This window comes from Geotrypetes seraphini, chromosome 3, assembly GCF_902459505.1.
Source record: "Geotrypetes seraphini chromosome 3, aGeoSer1.1, whole genome shotgun sequence".
NCBI lineage: Eukaryota > Metazoa > Chordata > Amphibia > Gymnophiona > Dermophiidae > Geotrypetes > Geotrypetes seraphini.
In genome coordinates, this window is record NC_047086.1 from 180,801,931 (window position 1) to 180,821,917 (window position 19,987).

Consider the following 19,987-nt stretch of genomic DNA (forward strand, 5'->3'; position numbering starts at 1 on the left):
GGCACAGCTTGGGACTCCACCCAAGAGGTTTCCACCAGTGGCATGGTGAGGGTGTGAGGCGCCTAGGGTGGTGGTGCCCTTTCCCTGCCCTCGTCTCCGCCCCCCTGCTCCTTGCCCAATCCCTTCAGTGACGTTGCGAGGAGTACGTCGAAGTTGTTGTTGCTTGAGGCGGTGAACGACTAGAGGAAGGGGGGAAAGGCAGGGAGGACCTCTTCCTTTCCCTCGTACCTCTAGTCGTTCACCGCCACTTGACGTGCTCCTCACAACCCTGTTGACTCTCCCTCCGACCTCACTTCCTACATGCAGCACCCCGGAAGTTTTGTCAGTGGGAGAGATGACTCAGTCGCGAGCAGCACGTTGAAGTTGTTGGTCGCGGTGGTGAATGACTAGCGGTACGGGGGAAGGGGGAGCGTGCATGGTGAGTGGGAGGGGCAGGAAGAGGCAGAGAGGAGGAAGGATGCTGATGCCTTCACCAGCATGAGGTCCGTTGCGGACTCCACCCTGCGCACCCCCCTTTACTACGCCACTGGTTGCCACTCCTCTCATAGAATGTGTGCTGAATGCTAATGGTGGCTGTTTGCTGATGAAATTGCTTCTTTCAACCATCAAGCTATAATAGGCTTAGAAGCAGAAAGGCCTTTCCTGAGGTTTACAAATAGGCGGTTAGATCTACAGAACTCATTACGGACCTATATCTAATGCAGCAAAAAAAAATGGAGTACCATGGGATGTTCCAAGCATCCCACACAGTGGCTTAGCGGGGGTAAGTGGTGCCTGGGGCAGTAGAGCCCCTTCCTCTTCTCTGCACCCCTGCTCCTTCCTGACCCCTCTGCTGCGCGCGTGCCTCCTTTCCTTGTACCTTTTAAAATTTTCCAGTTGAGAGCAACAGCACAAACTTGCTCCCGCGTCATGCCGGTTGGAAGTGATGTCAGAGAGAGGCGACACCGACATGAGCGGCACGTTCGTAATGCTGCTCATGCAGGAAAAATTAGACAGGTACGAGAGAAGGGGCACAAGCACGCGGAGGTCATGAAGGAGGGGGCAGAGGGGAGGTCGGGTGCCTGTGCCCTTTACAAAAACCGTGCTCCGGTCAGACGGCCCCCTTCCCCCGCGCAGACTCTTACTACGCCAATGATCCTGCAGCAATTTTGCAATCTGCATGCATGTTTTAAGGGGGCGTCTCATGGGCAGATAGTAGGCATTATTGCACTAACCATTTACAATATTGTGTGTTAACTGGTTAGCGTATGGATAACACAAGAACCCTTACTGACTACATGATAGGTTGCAGTAAGTGCTCTCATGGTTATTTTTAAAATGACCATGCAATTTTAGCACATGGCCATTAGTGCAAAAAAAAAAAAAAATCCGCTTTTTAAATCCATGGGAAAAAATGCCCTTTGTACACAGAAAAGACCTGTATAAGGGCGCACTAAGGCTTATTTTTACCACAGCTTAGTAAAAGGACCCCTAAAAAATTAAAAGAGAAATTCAACAATCCAGGCACCTATATTTATATGCCCTCCAGATGCAGACGGAGCTCATTGGGGCTTTCCAAAACCCGGTCAAACTGCTGAGTTTTGGAAAGTCCGTCCAGGACCCCGGATTGTTTTTTTTGTTCTCCCTGCCTTTCATTTTTACCCTGATTGTCTTACTTTTCTTTAAGGAATTTGTATTTCATCCTCTGTTTTCCTTGTGTTTACTGTTTGTTAAGTATGTCTTTTAGTCTGTTTGGATGTAAAATTGTTAACGTACTGTATTGTTTCCCAAAGATTGTAATTTTTTTAAAACGTTCATCGCTTAGAAATGTGATTAAGCGTTTAATCAAAGATTTTATTAAACTTGAAAACTTGAAACGACATGTTTGGGTTTTCCCAGACGTCTGGTAACCCTAGCACTTACCCAAGTAAGTGCCAGCGAGGTGCCTATGCACTAATCTACAAATGCCTGCTAACTTAAATAGCACATATTTGCAAGGGGACATAGAAGAACACATGGGTGAGACATGAAGGGGTTCCCTTTTATGTGCTTAGCTTATATAATACTGTAAGTTATGTGCCATCCGTGGTATATTTTGGTACCCGCACTGGATTGTGCTGTTATTCTATAAAGGAACATACGATTGGCTCCTTCTGTGCACTTATATGGAGGCAACATGTTACAGAATTGCCCTCTTAATACTGGAGGTACTATCTAGCTTTAATACCCAATGACCTGATTAGGTTAACATTTTCTGCTAATCAGATTATTTTCATGCACATTTATAAACCTATGATGTACCGGTATATTGGATATGACTGTTAAGTAGTGCCTTCATTAAAACACATTGCTATCAGTAAATGTGAATGTTAACCCTAATACCAGCTATTACTAGACCCTTTTGTTTACCGATGTGTACAACAGTGTATCGCAAACTGTGTGCCGTGGCACACCAGTGTGTCTCCTGAGATTTAAGGTGTGCCGCGACACACTGGCGATGAGGAGAGTCGTCCACGGCAGCTGACTGCCTGCAAATGACTTTCCTGGCCAGCATCTTTCCTTTTCTCCCCACACCTCCCGGATCCATCAAAGTGGGTCGTAGCCAGAAGGGCCTCCATGCACTTCCGGGTGCCTTCCGGCCGAAGCACTGGATTTAGTGTGCCGCTGGCTGGAAAGTTTGCGAGACACTGGTGTATAATAATGAGATAAAAGTTAAGTTGGGGCCAATCCCCAAATCAACTTAAAACAGATTCAAATTTTCTTGTATCTGTTTTAAGTTGATTTGGGGATTGGCCCCAACTTATCTTTTATCTCATTTCGTGTTGTCTAGTCCTATAAGGAAAACTAGGAAGTCACATTTATTTGCTTATCCAAAAATTACTGGTTGCAGATACAAGACTTTTTTGGATAAGACTCTCACATTCCAAGCAGGTAAACAGCAATTTTGGCTGGGTAAATACATTGGTGAAGCTATGTTGTCTTATGATGCATTTCGTAAAGAAATTAAGTCAGCGCTGTTTGACAAATTTATTTCTTAAACGTGGGTACTATTGTTAGCAAAACTCTACTTTGAGTATATCTAAGTAACTGTTGTATTTTTAACTATTTGTATTTCGCTGATTGTCCAGCCTTCTTCGGTGTAAAACGCCTAGAAATCGTTTGGTTTTGGCGGTATAGAAGAACAAAATTATGTTATACTATGTAATATCATCCACATTATTGCATGTAGCTACTGTTTTAGGACTGGCCCTATTAATAGTCAAACTAGGTATCCACCATTCAGGGAGCAGCATTGTGGCAGGACAGAGCCTGTTTACATCACCCTAACTCATGCAGAATTATAGGAATAAACAGCTAAACAGTGATATGCAACTGATTTGAAATCACATAATTTATAGGGCCAAGCTGCTTTACTTGAAATTCTTGTACACCAATTTGCCCATGATAAGAAAATGCCCATATTCTAAACTTGTGCACATGTGAAGCCATATCATCATTTTTAAACCCTGTCTGTCATGGGTAATGTTTATAACCTGTGTTGAACGTTTTTCTGTCTCCTTTCCATTTTTATCGGTCTGCTTTCCTTTCATCAGTCACATTTATGTACTCCGTGAGCATCTCTGCACTTCTCATCGATGTTAATGGAAATATGCAGCAGAAACATGAAAGCACATAGTGTTTTCAAGAAAGTGTCTCAATAGGTGAATGCCCTGCGATTTCTTGAAAAACCTTATACATTTGTTGTATAAGAAAACATTTTACTTCTACCTTTTGCAGTTTCAGCTCTGTGTCTGGATCACAGCACTTGTACCAAATAGATTTTAGGAGTGAAGCAAATGGAGTTACTCCTATTCCAGCTGCAATGCATACACTGACTTGGTAGTGAAACACCTCTGTAGTTGTTGTCCCAAATGGTCCATCCACAGCAAGCCTAAAACAACAACATTGCATCTGTTTAAAAATATCACACTTTATTTTTTGAATACCTGGGATCCCTACTTACAAACTTTACATCCAAGGGGATGCAGTCTGTTATTGAACAAATTATAGTAGAACTCTCTAAGCTCTTACATAGAATGATTTAGTTGTGGGGGACACACTATGTTGAATGGAGTGAGGGAGGAAAGCTAGGGTGGGATGGGTGGGGGTGGGGGGGCCTTTGACAAAGGATGAGGGTTTCATAGTGGTTGTAATGGTAGTGAGTTGAGAAGAAGAAGGAGGGGATGATGGGAGTTGGTGAAATTGCAGATTTTGTTGAACAATAAAAAGATCTGAAACCTAAAATATTACACTTTAAATATAATGAGCCCAATATTTAATTGGCGGTGGCCAGTGTTTTTATGCCCGCCGCTGGCTGTATTCCCAGATTTTCAATGCAGAGCCATGTCCGGGCAGTGGCGCAGAATAATCAGAAGTGGTTATCTCATGCATTTAAGGGCTTAATATGGGCACTTCCAGGTTTCATTCAGCTCAACCACTAACGGCTATGCTCTCTGGCTAAGTGCTGCTGAATATTTGCAGTTAACCACGGACAAGTGGCTTAATTAGGCCAGAGTCTCTGCTGCTTGCTTTAAATTACTTTGAGTATTGACCGAATGACTTACCATGTAAATATGTTCAATAATATCATTACCTGTGAGACTGAACAGCACATGCAATGCTGCACTATTTTCTGTCTACGTGTTAGTGCGGCACTGGTAAGGGCAATTTTCAAAACCATTGAAAATGGCTGCAAATAAAGGAATAACCATAGATATACATGAATATATACATACGGAATGTATATGAAAAATTTCTCAGAAGCTTTTACTATGTCTATAGCCCAGCGAAAGAGAAGGAAGAAGAAAAAGGACCATGAACGGGATGGTAAAAAGAAAGGAGAAGTACAGGGCAGAATATTCAAACTGTTGTACAGAAGAGAGAGGAAGAGGATCACATGCCGTCCACCTCTCATGCATGTTCCCTCTGCTGTGGTCTATCCCAAACCAACACAGGATGTGATGTCAGAGGAGGGGCGGGACCGCAGCGGAGACTAATGGCAGCCTGCTAGAATCATTACATCACCGGCAATTCTCTGCAGGTCCTAATTAGTTTTGAAAGTGAGACCGGGAGGCCAGGGGGAAGCCGGACGAAGGTGGAGAGAAGGGGGAAACATGCTGGCCTTCGGGGGGGGGGGCTCCCTGGTGTAGCTATTAGAAGTATACGGAGGGAGAGTGTCCTAAGTGAAGGGCATATGCTAGACTGAGGGTGGGGGAAGGGGAAGAAATAATGGGTCTTAAAACAAAGGAGAAGAAGAGAGATGGTACACAATGGAATGGAGAGAGGGAGGGAAAAGAAATGGAGAGAAGTTGAACCCAAGGGGAGGGGTGATAGAAATACTGGATGGGGGAGTGGTCATTAGAGAAATGCTGGAGACAAAAAAAGTATACGTGCCAGACCCATGGGGGAGGGAAGTAAAACAGAAGGGGAGGACAGAGATGGAAGATGGATGGTGAGCATGGGGAAAGAAGAAAATGTCAAATGGGCAGGAGACCCTGGCAAGCAAGTTAAAAGAAGACAAACAGATCTTTTTTTTGAAAATTGTCCTCCATATATGCACTATAAAGAATGTAACAATATTGATTTGTCATGTTTTATTTTAATTATGTATGTACTGTTGTTATCCACATAGATGTTTGATATAAGGGCTACAAGTGTTTTAAATAAATAAATAAAGGCAGGCTCAAACCTTGGCAGTTTCCAGGCCTCCTGAAACACATTTTCCTCAGGTATATAGGCTTTGAAGAGGGCTTCTGTCCAGTCTCCAACTACCCTAACATGCACGCTGAAAAATTCTTCTTCAGGGGCCGAGGTGAGTGTGAAAGGGTGCCACTCCAATTGTGACACCAAAGGACACTGGAGGAATATATATTGGCCAGGCTGCATTTTAAAGCCTCGTTTTCTCATTTGAAGTTCAAGGACTCCAGAGGAATGGGCCACTACCTATATGATAACAACAAATGTTACCGTTTACTATTTAAGACATGCTACTGCTTTTTCTGCTCATCACATATGCACACTAGGAATCTGAAGAAAAATCTGGTTTACATTTTAATTTAATTTATATTTCTGATCCAAATCAGAACCTTTATCTATGTCCCAGCAACTAGAATTTACCAGAGTATGACCCAGAAATCTCAAGAAAATAGTATGCAAAAATTAAGACAAATACAGTGGAATCTTGGTTTAAGAGCATAATTCGTTCCAGAAGCATGCTCATAAACCAATTTATTCGTATATCAAAGCGAGTTTCCCCATAGAAAGTAAGGGAAATTTGCTTGATTCGTTGCACCTCCCATCCCCCCGGCCACCAGTGCTGCTCCACTCCACCCCACCACATCCCCAAAAGACCCCCCCACCCCCAAGGCCACAGGTGCGCTTCCACATCTCCCCCCCGTGAACTGTCATGCCCCCCCGCAAATGCTGCCCCCTGCAAACTGGCATCGCCTCCCCTCATGAACGTCCGCCCCCCCCACGTGAACTGGCATCCCCCGCCCGCCCAAACTGAAAGCTTATCCCCCAATGTGGCACCGGTACGCAGCACCAACCTACAGGAGGTGCCGGTGCCCAAAGATCGTGCCTCTCCTCCGACTGGACCTTGAGCATCTGCGCATGCTCAAGACCTTCTGGCTCGCGCCTCTCTCCGAGATTCTCGGAGAGAATGAGAGCCAGAAGGCCTTGAGCATGCGCAGATGTTCAAGGCCCAGTTGGAGAAGAGGCACGATCTTCGAGCACCAGCACCTCCTGTGGCTTGGTGCTGCGTGCCAATGCCACATTGGGGGGTAAGCTTGCAGTTTGGGTGGGCGGGCGTTCGCGAGGGGGGTTGATGCTGGTTCATGGGGGGGGGGCAGCGTTTGCGGGTTCGGGGGTGATGCCAGTTAGCGGGCGGGGGGACTCGCAAATCGAGTCAATGCTCGGTTTGCGAGTCACGATTTGCGAGAATGTTTTGCTCTTCTTGCAAAACACTCGCAAACCGAGGTTTGACTGTATTGCAATCCTACCTGCAGTATAAGACTAGGAATTTTCCCATTACTATTCTCACAGAATACCTCTTTACAATTCAACATAGCAAACAGTTTTTCTTCACATCTCCCTATTCTGATTTTTCCCTCGGGACTGGTAGACTGTCTGAACCCAGTAGTGTCGCATATAGCATCACCAGAATAGACTCTCAATTCCTAACATATCTTCTTTAATGAAGTAACTCAAAATAAGGAGATCAATGACTTTCAGTTCAGTTGCTTGGAAAGAGTTGTAGCCCAGCCCAGACTTAAGGACCTGGGAGAGTATTTCAGTACACACTGAGTAAGTAGTAATGTTGTGATTTACTAGAGGCTGCTGTGGAGTAGTACGGATTGATAAAAAGTAGGGTTACCTTATGGCTCCAGAAAAAGGAGGACAGATTTGAGATGTCTGGGTTTTACTTCAACTGAAAGCAATGGTTGTAAAACCTTGATGTCTCAATCTGTCCTCCATTTTCTAGAGCCATATGGTAACCCTAGTAAAAAGATTTGATGGGATTACAGTGGTTTCTGCAGGCATGCACTGGCTAGATCAGAGCTGTTGCCTGCCATGCTTTTAGGATAGAGAGAAGGAACAGGGGGGCAACTAGCTCAGCATGCTTAGAAGGCAAGCAACCAATATGAAACATCCCATAATCCACAGGGAGCTATGCATGTGCTCTGAAGAAGCCTATTATAGAAACTGGAATACTACACATATTTGTACTCCAAGAGCACAGTCTCAACTTTAAAAGGACAACAAAGAAAAATTGGGAGACCGAATGATCCACAGTGAAAACAATCCACCGATGAAAACAAAAACTGTGGATACAGATGTTCTGGAGATAATTTATTAAGCATAGACATATAAAACCATGAAAATTCAATTAAAAAAGTACAATGATAAAAAATACTGTGATAAAGATCCAACCGGAACCTACACAGTCCGTGTTTCGGCGAACACGCCTTCCTCAGGGGTCCAATGGTTTGCAAACTCACATATAAAGAATTGGACTGAAAACAGTCTATTGTCTTTAAACATGTGAGCAAAGAACACTGCAGACAAACTGAAATAGCAAAAATAAAATTAAAAAAATGCTGAGTTTTGTTTTCATCTTTTAAAGGCACAGGCAATGAATACTCTATATCAGGGGTGCCCAACGCGTCGATCGCGATCGACCGGTAACTCAGGAAGGCAACGTGAGTCGATCGCAGAGCCCATCCCGGGCTCTGTGATAGACTCGTGTTGCCGTCACGATCTACCGGGCCTATCAGCCTTCCTCTCCCCGACGTCAAAGACGCCGACGCCGGGCATTAGGCTGTTTTTGTCATTTCGGGGGGGGAGGGGGGGCGTGGTGGCGTGGCGGCAGCAGCAGCAACAGCCTGAAAAAGAAATCATCCTGGCCCGGGTCGGTGTCATACTCCGGAACGTCTACCTCTTCCAGCAGCCCTCTCCCTTCTACCTGCTTCCGGCCACACCCTCTGCTCCGCGGCTCTCTTCGGCAACTCAGCAGCAGCGATCGACACAAGCTTCTGACGTCGAGGCCTACCCTCTGCGAGTCCCGCTTGTTTCAACTTCCTTTTTCCACAAAGGCGGGACTCGTAGAGGGAAGGCCTCGATGTCGGCAGCTTGTCTTGATCACCGCTGCTGACGAGTTGCTTAAGAGAGCTGCGGAGCAGGGGGGTTTTGCCAGGTGCAGGTAGAAGGGAGAGGGCCAGATGCAGGACTCGTGGGTGAGGGAGCAGAAGAGAGAGAGAAAGAGAGAGGGGAGGGAAACAAAAGGAAATATTTCATACTGGGCTGGGCCGGAGTGGAGGGAGGGTGGAAAGGGTGCATTAACAAAGGAAAAGGGGGGAAAACTGAAAATGGAGATAGTGACAGAAAGAAGAGAAAGAGTAAGCAGGACCTACTGAATAAGGATAGAAATACAGAGGGGACATGAAGAGGAGGTGAAATAGAGACATAGAAGTAATGCTGAAAAAGTGTGTGTGGGGGGGAGATAAAGACATTGAAAGGGCAAATGGTGAACATGGGGTAAAGACAAGGACAGAGACAAATGAAGATTCTGAAAAAGTGGTGAGATAGGGATATAGGTGAGATGGACACAAAGAAGGGTGATGCTGGAAAATAGGTGGAATGGTAATTCTGACAGACACAGAAGGGAAATGCTGGATCAAGGAGAGATGGGGCTCAGGCTGGATGGAATGAGGAGAAATGCCTTGTTGGCCCGGAACTTCCTCTCCTACGTCAGAATTGATGTCAGGGAGCGGAATGCTGGTCAGCGCGACGCTTCTGCAGGGAAAGCTTGGGACGGCGGTGGCTTGGGGGCTGTTCCCCGATGGCGGTGGCAGCAAACCGAGTGGCTTGGGGGAGGGCACGGAGAAAGAAAGAAAGGGGGCAGACAGGGAGACAGAAAGAAGGGGGAACAGGGAGACAGAAAGAAAAAGTTGGGGAGAGAATGAGGTCTGGAGGAGAGGAAACATACAGGAGGCTGAAAGAAAGGAAGAAAGATTGGATCCACAGTCAGAAGAAGAAAGTGCAACCAGAGACTCATGAAATCACCAAACAGCAAAGGTAGGAAAAATGATTTTATTTTCAATTTAGTGATCAAAATGTTTCGGTTTTGAGAATTTATATCTGCTGTCTATATTTTGCACTATGGCTCCCTTTTACTAAACCGCAATAGCGTTTTTTAGCGCAGGGAGCCTATGAGCATTGAGAGCAGCACGAGGCATTCAGAGTAACTCCCTGTGCTAAAACCTACTATTGTAGTTTAGTAAAAAGGGAGGGGGTGTATTTGTCTATTTTTGTATTTTGTTACTGAGGTGACATTGCATAGAGTCATCTGCCGTGACCTCTTTGAAAAAACCTGGAATATGAATAATTAACATGTTCTCTGCCTTTCAGTGTGCTTTGTGTTTTTTTAAAATTTTATTGTTGGTAGATCATTTTGACTTAGTCATTATAAAAGTAGCTCGCAAGCCCATAAAGTGTGGGCACCCCTGCTCTATATGAAACAACAAGCAGCCTATTTTCATGAATATGGGGGCAGAAGAGTCCCATTAATGCAAGAAAAGGGATTTAAAAAGAAGCACTTGTGCTTGCTTGTTTAAATGCACACTGAAAAATGTACTTGATATCACTCCTGATAAGTAGTGAAAATGCCCTTTGCAACATGCAGGGAAAGCATACAGAGACATGGGTTTGAGAATGCTTTCTAACATATATTTATAGAACTGAGTGGTTGGGTTCTAATAACAGATACTCCTCTACCCTTTATTTTCTTTGGCAATTCACCTGAGATAATCAATTTAAATATCGGGTTTCGAAACAGCTTCCTATTGGATAAAGGAACGGTAATTGCTTAAAATATAAGCCTAAAGGCTAGAACATTTGAATATGAACAGCATAAATTATGGTTCTCTTCTAGCAGTATGAGCCCTTGCCAACATTTGAAGAGCCCTATTTCAGATTCAGAACAAGCCCTTCCCTCACCCATATCTCACAGTGTGTTGACCACACACAGAAGATTGGAAAGGGGAAGGAATGCCCATCTTACTCCATGTCCCCTAACGTTATCTTCTGCTGAATATGGGAAGGGGTGATCCTTTAACAGTTTTCCTTGCTTCTCAGAACTACTCTATCAGAACTTACTATTCATGAGACATAGCTTAATTTAGAGGGAATTTATAAAATTAAGCCTCAACTATTATTAATAATGGAAGGAAAGAGGATGAAGTGTATGGAGCTATGAGGGGGATTATACTGAAAAATAAAACAATTTTTTGAAAACTCTTTTCTTTCCTACTGAGGTAGATAAAGTATTTTCTAAGAATACATTTGCTGGGGTTTTGTTAGCCATTTGTCTTAAGAATTAAAACATAAGAACTGAAGGTTCATCAAGCCCAGTATCCTGGCCAACCCAGGTCACAGGTGTGAATGAACTTGTGGATAAAGGTGAGCTGGTTTGATAGTGTATCTAGATTTTCAGAAAGCTTTTGATAAAGTTCCTCACAAGATGCTCCTGAGAAAATTAAAGTGTCATGGGATAGGTGGCAAAGTTCAGTTGTGGATTAGGAATTGGTTAGAAATCAGAGGGTAGGGTTAAATGGTTATTTTTCTCAATGGAGGAGAGTAAACAGTGGAGTGACACAGGGGTGCTGTACTGGGTGCTATTTAACTTATTTATAAATGAGCTGGAAATTGGAACGATGAGTGAGGTGATTAAATTTGCAGATGACACTAAACTATTCAAAGTTGTTAAAACGCATGTGGATTGTGAAAAATTGCAGGCGGACCTTAGGAAATTGGAAGACAGGCAGATGAAGATCGGTTGTCCAAATGACAGATGAAATTTAATGTGGGGAAATGCAATGTGATGCAAATTGGGAAGAATAACCTAAATCACAGTTACAAGATGCTAGGGTCCACGTTGGGGATTAGTGCCCACGAAAAGGATCTGGGTATCATCGTAGACAATACGATGAAACCTGCCGCCCAATGTATGGCGGCGGCCAAAAAAGGAAACAGGATGCTAGGAATTATTAAAAAAGGGATGGTTAACAAGACTAAGACTGTTATAATGCCCCTGTATTGCTCCATGGTGCGACCTCATCTGGAGTATTGAGTTCAATTCTGGTCTCCTTATCTCAAGAAAGATATAGTGGCGCTAGAAAAGATTTAAAGAATAGCGACCAAGATGGTAAAGAGGATGAAACTCCTTTCGTCTTAGGAAAAACTAAAATGGTTAGGGCTCTTCTGCTTGGAAAAGAGACATCCGAGGGGAGATATGATTGAAGTCTACAAAATCCTGAGTGGAATAGAACGAGTACAAGTGGATTGATTTTTCACTTCGTCAAAAATTACAAAGACACTCGATGAAGTTACAGGGAAATACTTTTAAAACCAATAGGAGGAAATTTTTTTCACTCAGAGAATAGTTAAGCTCTGGAACATGTTGCCAGAGGATGTAGTAAGAGGAGATAGCATAGTTGGTTTTAAGAAAGGTTTGGACAAGTTACTGGAGGAAAAGTTCATAGTCTGTTATTGAGAAAGCCATGGGGGAAGCTACTGCTTGCCCTGTATCGGTGGCATGGAATATTGCTATTCCTTGGGTTTTGGCCAGGTACTGGTTTGGCTAGGTACTGGTACTGGATTGGCTACCATGAGAATGGGCTACTGGGCTTGATGGACCATTGGTCTGACCCAGTAAAGCTATTTTTATGTTCTTATGTTCTTATCCCAAAGAGTAAAACAGATTTTATGCTGCTTATCCTTGGAATAAGCAGTGGATTTCCCTAAGCCATCTCAATAATGGACTTCAGTTTTACGAATTTATCCAAACCTTTTTAAAACCCCACTAAACTAACTGATTTCACCACATTCTCCAGCAATGATCTGTCCTTTCCACTCCACTCAGTATTTTATAGACCTCTATCATATCTCCCCTGAGCCATCTCTTCTCTAAGTTGAAGAGCCCTAGCTGCTTTAACCTTTCCTCAAAGGTAAGTCGTCCCATCCCTTTTATCATTTTAGTCTCCCTTCTCTGTAGCTTTTCTAATTCCGCTGTATCTTTTTTGAGATATGGTGACCAAAATTGCACACAGTTTTGTTTGGACTTCATTGGTGGGTGTGGGGCCATTCCTTCCTTTGTGGTTTCTCACCTTGTGAGAATGATTAAAAAACAAGCAAGGGTACCATCGTTCTGAACAGGTGAATAGGAGTTAGTTAAAAGCAGACTCAAAAAGGTATTAATTGGGAGTTAATTGGGTAACTCCCACTACCTGGGTCCTGACCTGATATTCCAGGGTACCTAACTGAATGGTGCCTGCTGAATATCCCATCTGATCACCTTGGCTTTATCCAAGTTGTGCCAGAGTGGTATGAGGACAGAGCAAAGGTAGAGCTGGAAATTACCCAGGCAGCGCCAATATTTAGCATTAGGGCCTAGGTAACTAGTCAGGCAAACTGGACAGGATGAAGTTACCTAGATTGCTATCCAGGTGCCGGCTCTGAATAACACTGTACCCTGATAACTTCCATTGGCTGCGGAAGAAGTGGATAGTCAACGACGGTTTCCTGGTATTGTCTGATGCAGAATATCCAGGCCAAAATCTGCCCAAGGCAGTCAGGGCCCGATTATATAAACAGCTCCTAGATCGTAGGTGCCTAGGAATGTAGCGCTTAGTGCATGTCAGTCTTAAATTAGGCACTGTTATAGAATCGTGCTTAGCGGTGATTAAAGTGGGCTTAAGCGTCGGAACTTTAAGTGCGCCCTATTTATGCCAGAGTTTTCATGGCGTAAATACTGGCGCTTAAGTCCACTTTAGGCACCTACATGTAAAACACGCCTACAATCTGCCCCTAGCCATGCCTACTTTCTGGTAAGCGTCTTGGGCTAGGCGCCTACCTGAAAGTGCTAGGCGTCTACCACCCAATTAATTTTAATTTAAGCCAGTTATGAGGTGCTAATTTTTTGTTATTGGCGCCGATTAAGTTTTTAAAATAAGTCAGGCATCATTTATGAGATGAGGAGTAGCCTCATGGTAGAGCTGCTGTCTCTGTAACTAGAGGTCTTAGGACCAAATCCCAGGGCTGCTCCTTGTGACTCCGGCAAGTCACTTAATCCTCCATTGCTCCAGGTACACAATAAGTATCTGTACAGTATATACGTAAATCACTTTGAGTGTGATTGTATAACTGCAAAAAGGCAGTATACAACCCTTATAGAGTCAGGGCCTCAGTACATTTTAAAAAAGCTGACTGCCGCGGGGTATGTTTTTAAAGTCCATTTACTCAGTTATAGTACCGGTGGGCAAACAGGTGCTTGAAATGGTAGGCTACTTAATTCAGAGAAAGATAAATCTTAGTTGCTTCAAACCCTGCATGTTCACACAGCTAAAATTACTCTCACTTGCAGAACTAAAAAAAAGAGTACTGCTGATAAATCATTAGAACACAGACAGATCATTATAAAACTGCAACCTTTAAATTGCAAGTAAAAATACTCAAAAGGCCACATTCAATGTTTTTCTCTCTAATACAAGGCAATGCTTACCTTGGTAATGATAACTTCCTGCTGAGATCGACAGAACCTAATTATCTTCTCGCCCATATACAACACCATAGGACCTAAAATCCATTTCCATGTCTGTTAAAAAGTAAAATAGTGCACAAATAACAGATCTTGAAATACAAAATACCTGATTCTGGTGAAAAGCACTGTACAGTCTAATTACAAACTGAAGCTGGCACATGTTTTAAAAAATAGGCTACTTTACACTCATGAAAAGATAATACTGATGTACGCTGTTTTACAGGCAGAAATGAGTTTGTTTGAAAATCGCCCACCCTCACTGTAAGTAAAATTATGTGCATTGCTCTACATCAACATTATTTAGAGGGGTTCCCAAGGGCATGTTTTAGGTTGGGGAAATGAAATGAAATGCATATACAAATTATATTTTTCACATCAATTCAAGTTATTTCCAAAGGAAAGTATATCCACAGTATCACAGATATCTGTGGGCGCTTATTCTTGGGTTAGTAATCAAACGTGTGTAGTTTTGCTTTGATTATTAGTTCAAAGCCTGCAGATGTTATTTATTTATTTAAAAAATTTCTATTCTGCTTAAAACCTAAGCGGATCACAATAGTCACATACATAAAATCAGATAATAAAACATGGATACATTACAAACTTGCAATCATTTACAAATAATCAATCATATATAACAGGACAGAAAAATATGCTAGATTTAAAGAAATGCTCTAACTAACAAATTAGTTTTTAACAATTTCTTAAAGGGCTTCAGATTTTGAGATGGAGGGACATTTTCAATAAGACGTCTAAGTCTAATTTGAATGTTTTGGGAAAAAACGCACCGAAATCCAGTAGAGAAAATGTCCATTCTCAAAACAGCCAGATGTCTATATTCTATTTTGAAAATGATCTACATAGATGTTTTAATCCTTAGTACGTCTATCTTTTTGGCCATTTTCAAAAATAAAAATGTCCACATGAAAAAACGCACATAAGCAAATTTTGCAGACGTATCCAATTACCTTGTCTAATCAGCTGAGCCAGTTTCGGTGGATTCTCCTATGAATCAGCAGGAAGAAAAACAAATTCTCTCTCCCTTCCTCTATCTCTCCCTCCCTCACACCCACCTACCCCCTACACCCCTCCCCTCGACATCCCTCCATATCTCTTCAACATGTCCGGAGCTCCCAACATCCCCCCACCTTCCTGAACCCCCCCAAATCCCTCCCACAACCCACAACATTCCTGGACCCCTGACATCCCCCGGACCCTCCCAACATTCTCCCCACATCCCCCAACATTCTTGGACCCCCTGACATCTCACGACATCCCTGTACCTTCAGATGACAAATCGTCAGGAGGGAAGCCCACTCCCTCCTGCCTATAAGGCTGCTTGATCAGAATGATGGCCTTCCACCTCCCAATGCATCTTGGGATACAGTGGGAGGGGCCTAAGACCCTGATTAGCTCAAAATTGCATCTTAAATTAGCAAATCCAAAATAGTCCACTAAATAATTAGATGCCAGATAATGTGACATCTTATAGCATATACACCCAAATTTAAATATCACTGATATTTCAATTGGGAGCCAATGTAATTTGAGAAAGTAAGGTGTAACATTGTCTGACTTTTTTAAATTGAAAATCAAACAGACAGCTGTATTTTGACTAATACGTATCTAAGTACATTTTTTTGATAACTTGCAAAATGAATGATATTACAGTAATCCAGAATACTCAAAACTAAGGAATGAACCAATAGTTTTAGCTTGCTCTTTGACATCACTTCCTAGGCGCGGGTCCCAGAAGTGACATCAGAAAGAACCCCAGTGCCGACACACACTGCAGCCTCACGCCGGGGAAGTAAAAAAGGTACGGGGGAAGCCAAGGGGCACGCGTTTGTGGCAAGGAGAGGAGCGGTGGGGGAAGGGGTAGAGAGGAGAAGGGGTGCCGTGTCCTTAGGAAGACTGCGCCCGGGGCAGACCGCACCCCTCCCCCCTGCACCCCCGTACACCACCGATTCCATTGTCTCAGGTATAAACTTAGATTGTAAACTCTCTGGCATCTGTTTGGGGAGGCTAAAGTGGGTGAGGCTAGGCAAAACAAACAAATAAAAATTCTTGGGGTGGGAGCAATATCTATGTCTGCAGGAAATGGACTGGCACAACACTGGCTCTGGTGTAACTCCCCCCCCCTCCCACCTAGGGTTACCAGATTTTCCATTTGGAAAATCTGGACCCCCCCCTAGACCCCCAAGGCCTGCCTAGTTCCACCTATCCCTGCCCCATCACGCCCCAGCCCCAGCCCCCACCGCCTGCTTTAGTCAGTCAGGACAGCTGCGCATGCGCAGATCCGACGCGGTGATGCCATGCACATGCGCATGTGCCGTCATTACGTGGCATCCGCCCATGTGTGGATGCCCTCTTGCCCGATGTGAATGTGGAGGAAAGCTTTTCAAAGTGCCGGGTTCTGAAAAGCTGTCCGGACCCCCGGACATGTCCTCAAAAGAAGAACATGTCCGGGGAAATCCGGACGTCTGGTAACCCTACCCCCACCTCTCCAATTCCTCTGTTACTGATGGTAATATGCAAACTGAATATACTCCAGGAATTATATGCCCTCCCCCCCCAAAAAATCAAAATAATGCACCAAAGTAATATAATATATTAAATATTTGTAGTATTCTGGAATTATATGCAGGCTAGCAGTCAGCCATCTTCCAGCTGAATATGTGAACAGTGAAGTTCAGCAGCACTGTAACAGAAATCCTGTGGTTAATGGCACATTAGCTGTACCTAACAGCAGTCCGAGAGTCAGGTTTTCAAGCTCTCCACAATGAATATGCATGAAAGAAATTTGCATATAATGGAGGCAGTGTATGCAGATCAAGTTTACGGCAAATTCAGTGTGGATATCCTGAGAACCTGACTGGCAAGGGAGAACTCCAGGACCACGATGAGAAACACTGGTTGAGATTGTAAGTGCTTTCGAGCAGAGACTGTCTTCTTTGTGACTCAGTACAACGCTGTGTACGTCTGGTAGCGCTTTAGAAAATAACTAATAGCAGCAGTAGCAATCGGAAACTAAGGGCTAATTTTACAAAGCCGCGCTAGCGGTTTTATCGCACGCACCGGATTAGCGCGCACTGTAGCACGCGCTAGCCGGAAATCTACTGCCTGATCAAAAGGAGGCGGTAGCGGCCAGCGCGTGCGGCAATTTAGCGCGCGCTAATCTAATCTAAACCTTAAGTTTATATACCGCATCATCTCCATGAGAATGGAGCTCGACACGGTTTACAAGAACTTAAAATAGTGGGTAGAGAAGAAGAAAAAGGATTACATGAACTTATCCGCGCGTTAAGGCCCTAGCGCGGCTTTGTAAAAGGAGCCCTAACTGATAAGGATAAAAACATTCTTACCACAGGTTTTTTGCCTGAGAACTCTGGCATAGGGCATTGTTCCATTTCTCCCCATTCATTATAGTAATCTTTACAGTACGTGACATTGTGCAATAAAAGACTCTGAGGTGTTTGACTTTGGACCATCTGACTACAAAATAAAAATATACAGACATTACTGCTCCAGTTCGCACCCTTTGTTTTCATGCAACAGCTGAAGTTATATACCGTGCTGGAATGGATATTGCTAGAATTATTCATCTGTAGGGATCAGATGGCAGGTATGATTAGTATCTTTGTTTATGCTTATAAATATCAACAGAATTATTTGCATGCAAATGACTAGAAGTTTTAATTGTAAATCAGACCAGAAACGAAAAATACGGAAGTGCTTCTTTGCTGACCTTTTCCGATTCACAACAGATCAGCAGTCCCAGAGAAGAACTCCAGTGCTCTTGCAAAGTGTGAGAAAATTATTAACCAATCAGGCTTAGGCAGTTCCTATGAAGACTTATATGTAGCAGTAAAACCCGCTTCAGCTGTAAATAATATATTTTATGTTGATTCTGTGTTGCTTAGGCTCAGCCACAGTTGCTTCCAGGAGGTAGAAATGCAGATATTAGGGCAAGGAGAGGAAAAGAAGGCATGCAGCAGGTGCTGTCAGTGGCATAGTAAGGGAGGTGCAGGGGCAATCCGCAAGAGGTGTGGTCTTCCTAAGGGCGTGGCACCCCTCCTCCTCTCCGTCTCCCGCTCCTCTCCTTGCCGCGCCCGCGTGTCCCTTGCCTTCCCCCGTATCTTTTTTTTACTTCCATGGTGTGAGACTGCTGCCCGCGTCGGCATCGGCGTTCTCTCTGACATCACTTCCGGGACCCGCGCCCAGGAAGTGATGTCAAAGTGCGAGCCGACACCGACATAGGCATGCTTCTCATGCAGGAGAAGTAAAAAAGGTACAGGGAAAGGGAAGGGGTTGTGCGCACAGTGGGGGAGGAGGGGGAGAGTAACGCCACCTCCCTGGGCACTGCTCACCCTTACCACACCACTGGGTGCTGTGGTGGGAGAAGCAGAGAGGAAGTAGAGATCAAATGTTACGGAAGGGGGTAGAAGAATCACAGGGCATATACTGGGGGTGGGGGAGGTAGAGACCAAATGTCAGAAGAAGGAGGCAGGAGGGTGAATGCTGAGAAAGGGGAAGGAGATAGAAGTGTAGATAGGAGAGGGAAGGAGGAAGCTGGATGCTGAGGAAGAGACAGGAAAGTAGATACTGGGGAAGGGAAAAGTGGAAGGTTATTTGTGGCTATGTTTAAGAATGGAAACTAATTAGTTGCAAGGACAATTTTCGGAGAGATTTCCTTGGGTAAATGGGGACTTAACCAATTGGAAAGTCCACCTTTAAACTTGCCCTAGGTCTTCTTCAGCAAAAAAATATACTGTACATGCTACTGACTAAATGGATATGGTTTCATGTGAGGAAAATGTCCAGTGCTGGGGATGGGTCTGGTCACTCTGTTGTGGGCTGTCAGAAGTATACACCAGGATTTTGTTTTGAAATCTTCACACCGACTTCCTTGTTTTTTCCCTGCATACAAAATATGTAGAGAAAAGCTTTCCTAGGGCTCCATCCTGAAAGCGGTTTTTTAAAGGGGCATTTTCCATTTTAAATCCACTTACTGATTCATGGGTACAAGGTACCTGTGGTGCTCCGAGTTCAGTAGATATCAAGCCACTGATCTGAAAGAATGACATGTCTGGGGAAATCCAGACATCTGGTAACCCTAGGCAGGGAGTACAGTATACTTAGTGTGACCATATGGCTCCAGAAAAAAGGGGACGGATTGAGACATCCGGGTTTTACTTCCATTGAAAGCAATGGAAGTAAGGAGAACAGATTGAGACATCTTGGTTGCTTTCAATGGAAGTAAAACCCGGATGTCTCAATCCGTCCCCTTTTTTCTGGAGCCATATGGTCACACTAAGTATACTTGAACTGCAGGCCTGAAACTGGAATCAGAAAAGCAGGTAATGGTAAGTCTGAAACAGACTTGGTAACAGGGACTCCATATATAGGAGGCTTGAAAGCAAGTAGACTGATTATTAGAACATAAGAATAGCCATACTGGGTCAGACCAATGGTCCATCTTCACAGTAGCCAATCCATGTCACAAGTACCTGGCAAAAACCCAAATAGTAGCAACATTCCATGCTTCCAATCCAGGGCAAACAGTGGCTTCCCCAATGTCTTTATCAATAACAGACTATGGATTTTTCCTCCAAGAACTTGTCCAAACCTTTCTTAAAACCAGCTAAGCTATCCACTCTTACCACATACTCTGGCTAGTGAAGAACATCCTACTTTTTTAGAACCCATGTTAATGGAACCCTAGGCTGAAAATTGCCCTCTGTTGTAATTTTATAACAGGTTTCCTAGGTAGAAATGGCACAATTATTTATATTGCACCTCTTTTATAAAGACAACATGTTTTGCCAGGGAAGATTAATATAAGTACATTTTTACACTTTGTTGGGAGGT

General features: G+C 43.8%; 1 protein-coding gene across 6 annotated transcripts in view; it reads right to left on the reverse strand.

The window, feature by feature from the left end:
• Nucleotides 1-19,987, reverse strand: part of NOX3 (NADPH oxidase 3) — a 119,939-nt gene that overhangs the window by 19,590 nt on the left and 80,362 nt on the right. For all 6 annotated transcript variants that reach the window (XM_033938502.1, XM_033938501.1, XM_033938500.1 and 3 more), the window contains exons 7-10: nucleotides 17,482-17,611; nucleotides 14,078-14,170; nucleotides 5,708-5,961; nucleotides 3,748-3,910 (exon numbers count right to left, since the gene is read on the reverse strand). In XM_033938502.1, coding sequence (XP_033794393.1) covers nucleotides 3,748-3,910; nucleotides 5,708-5,961; nucleotides 14,078-14,170; nucleotides 17,482-17,611 — 640 coding nt within the window. The remainder of the gene's footprint in view (nucleotides 1-3,747; nucleotides 3,911-5,707; nucleotides 5,962-14,077; nucleotides 14,171-17,481; nucleotides 17,612-19,987) is intronic.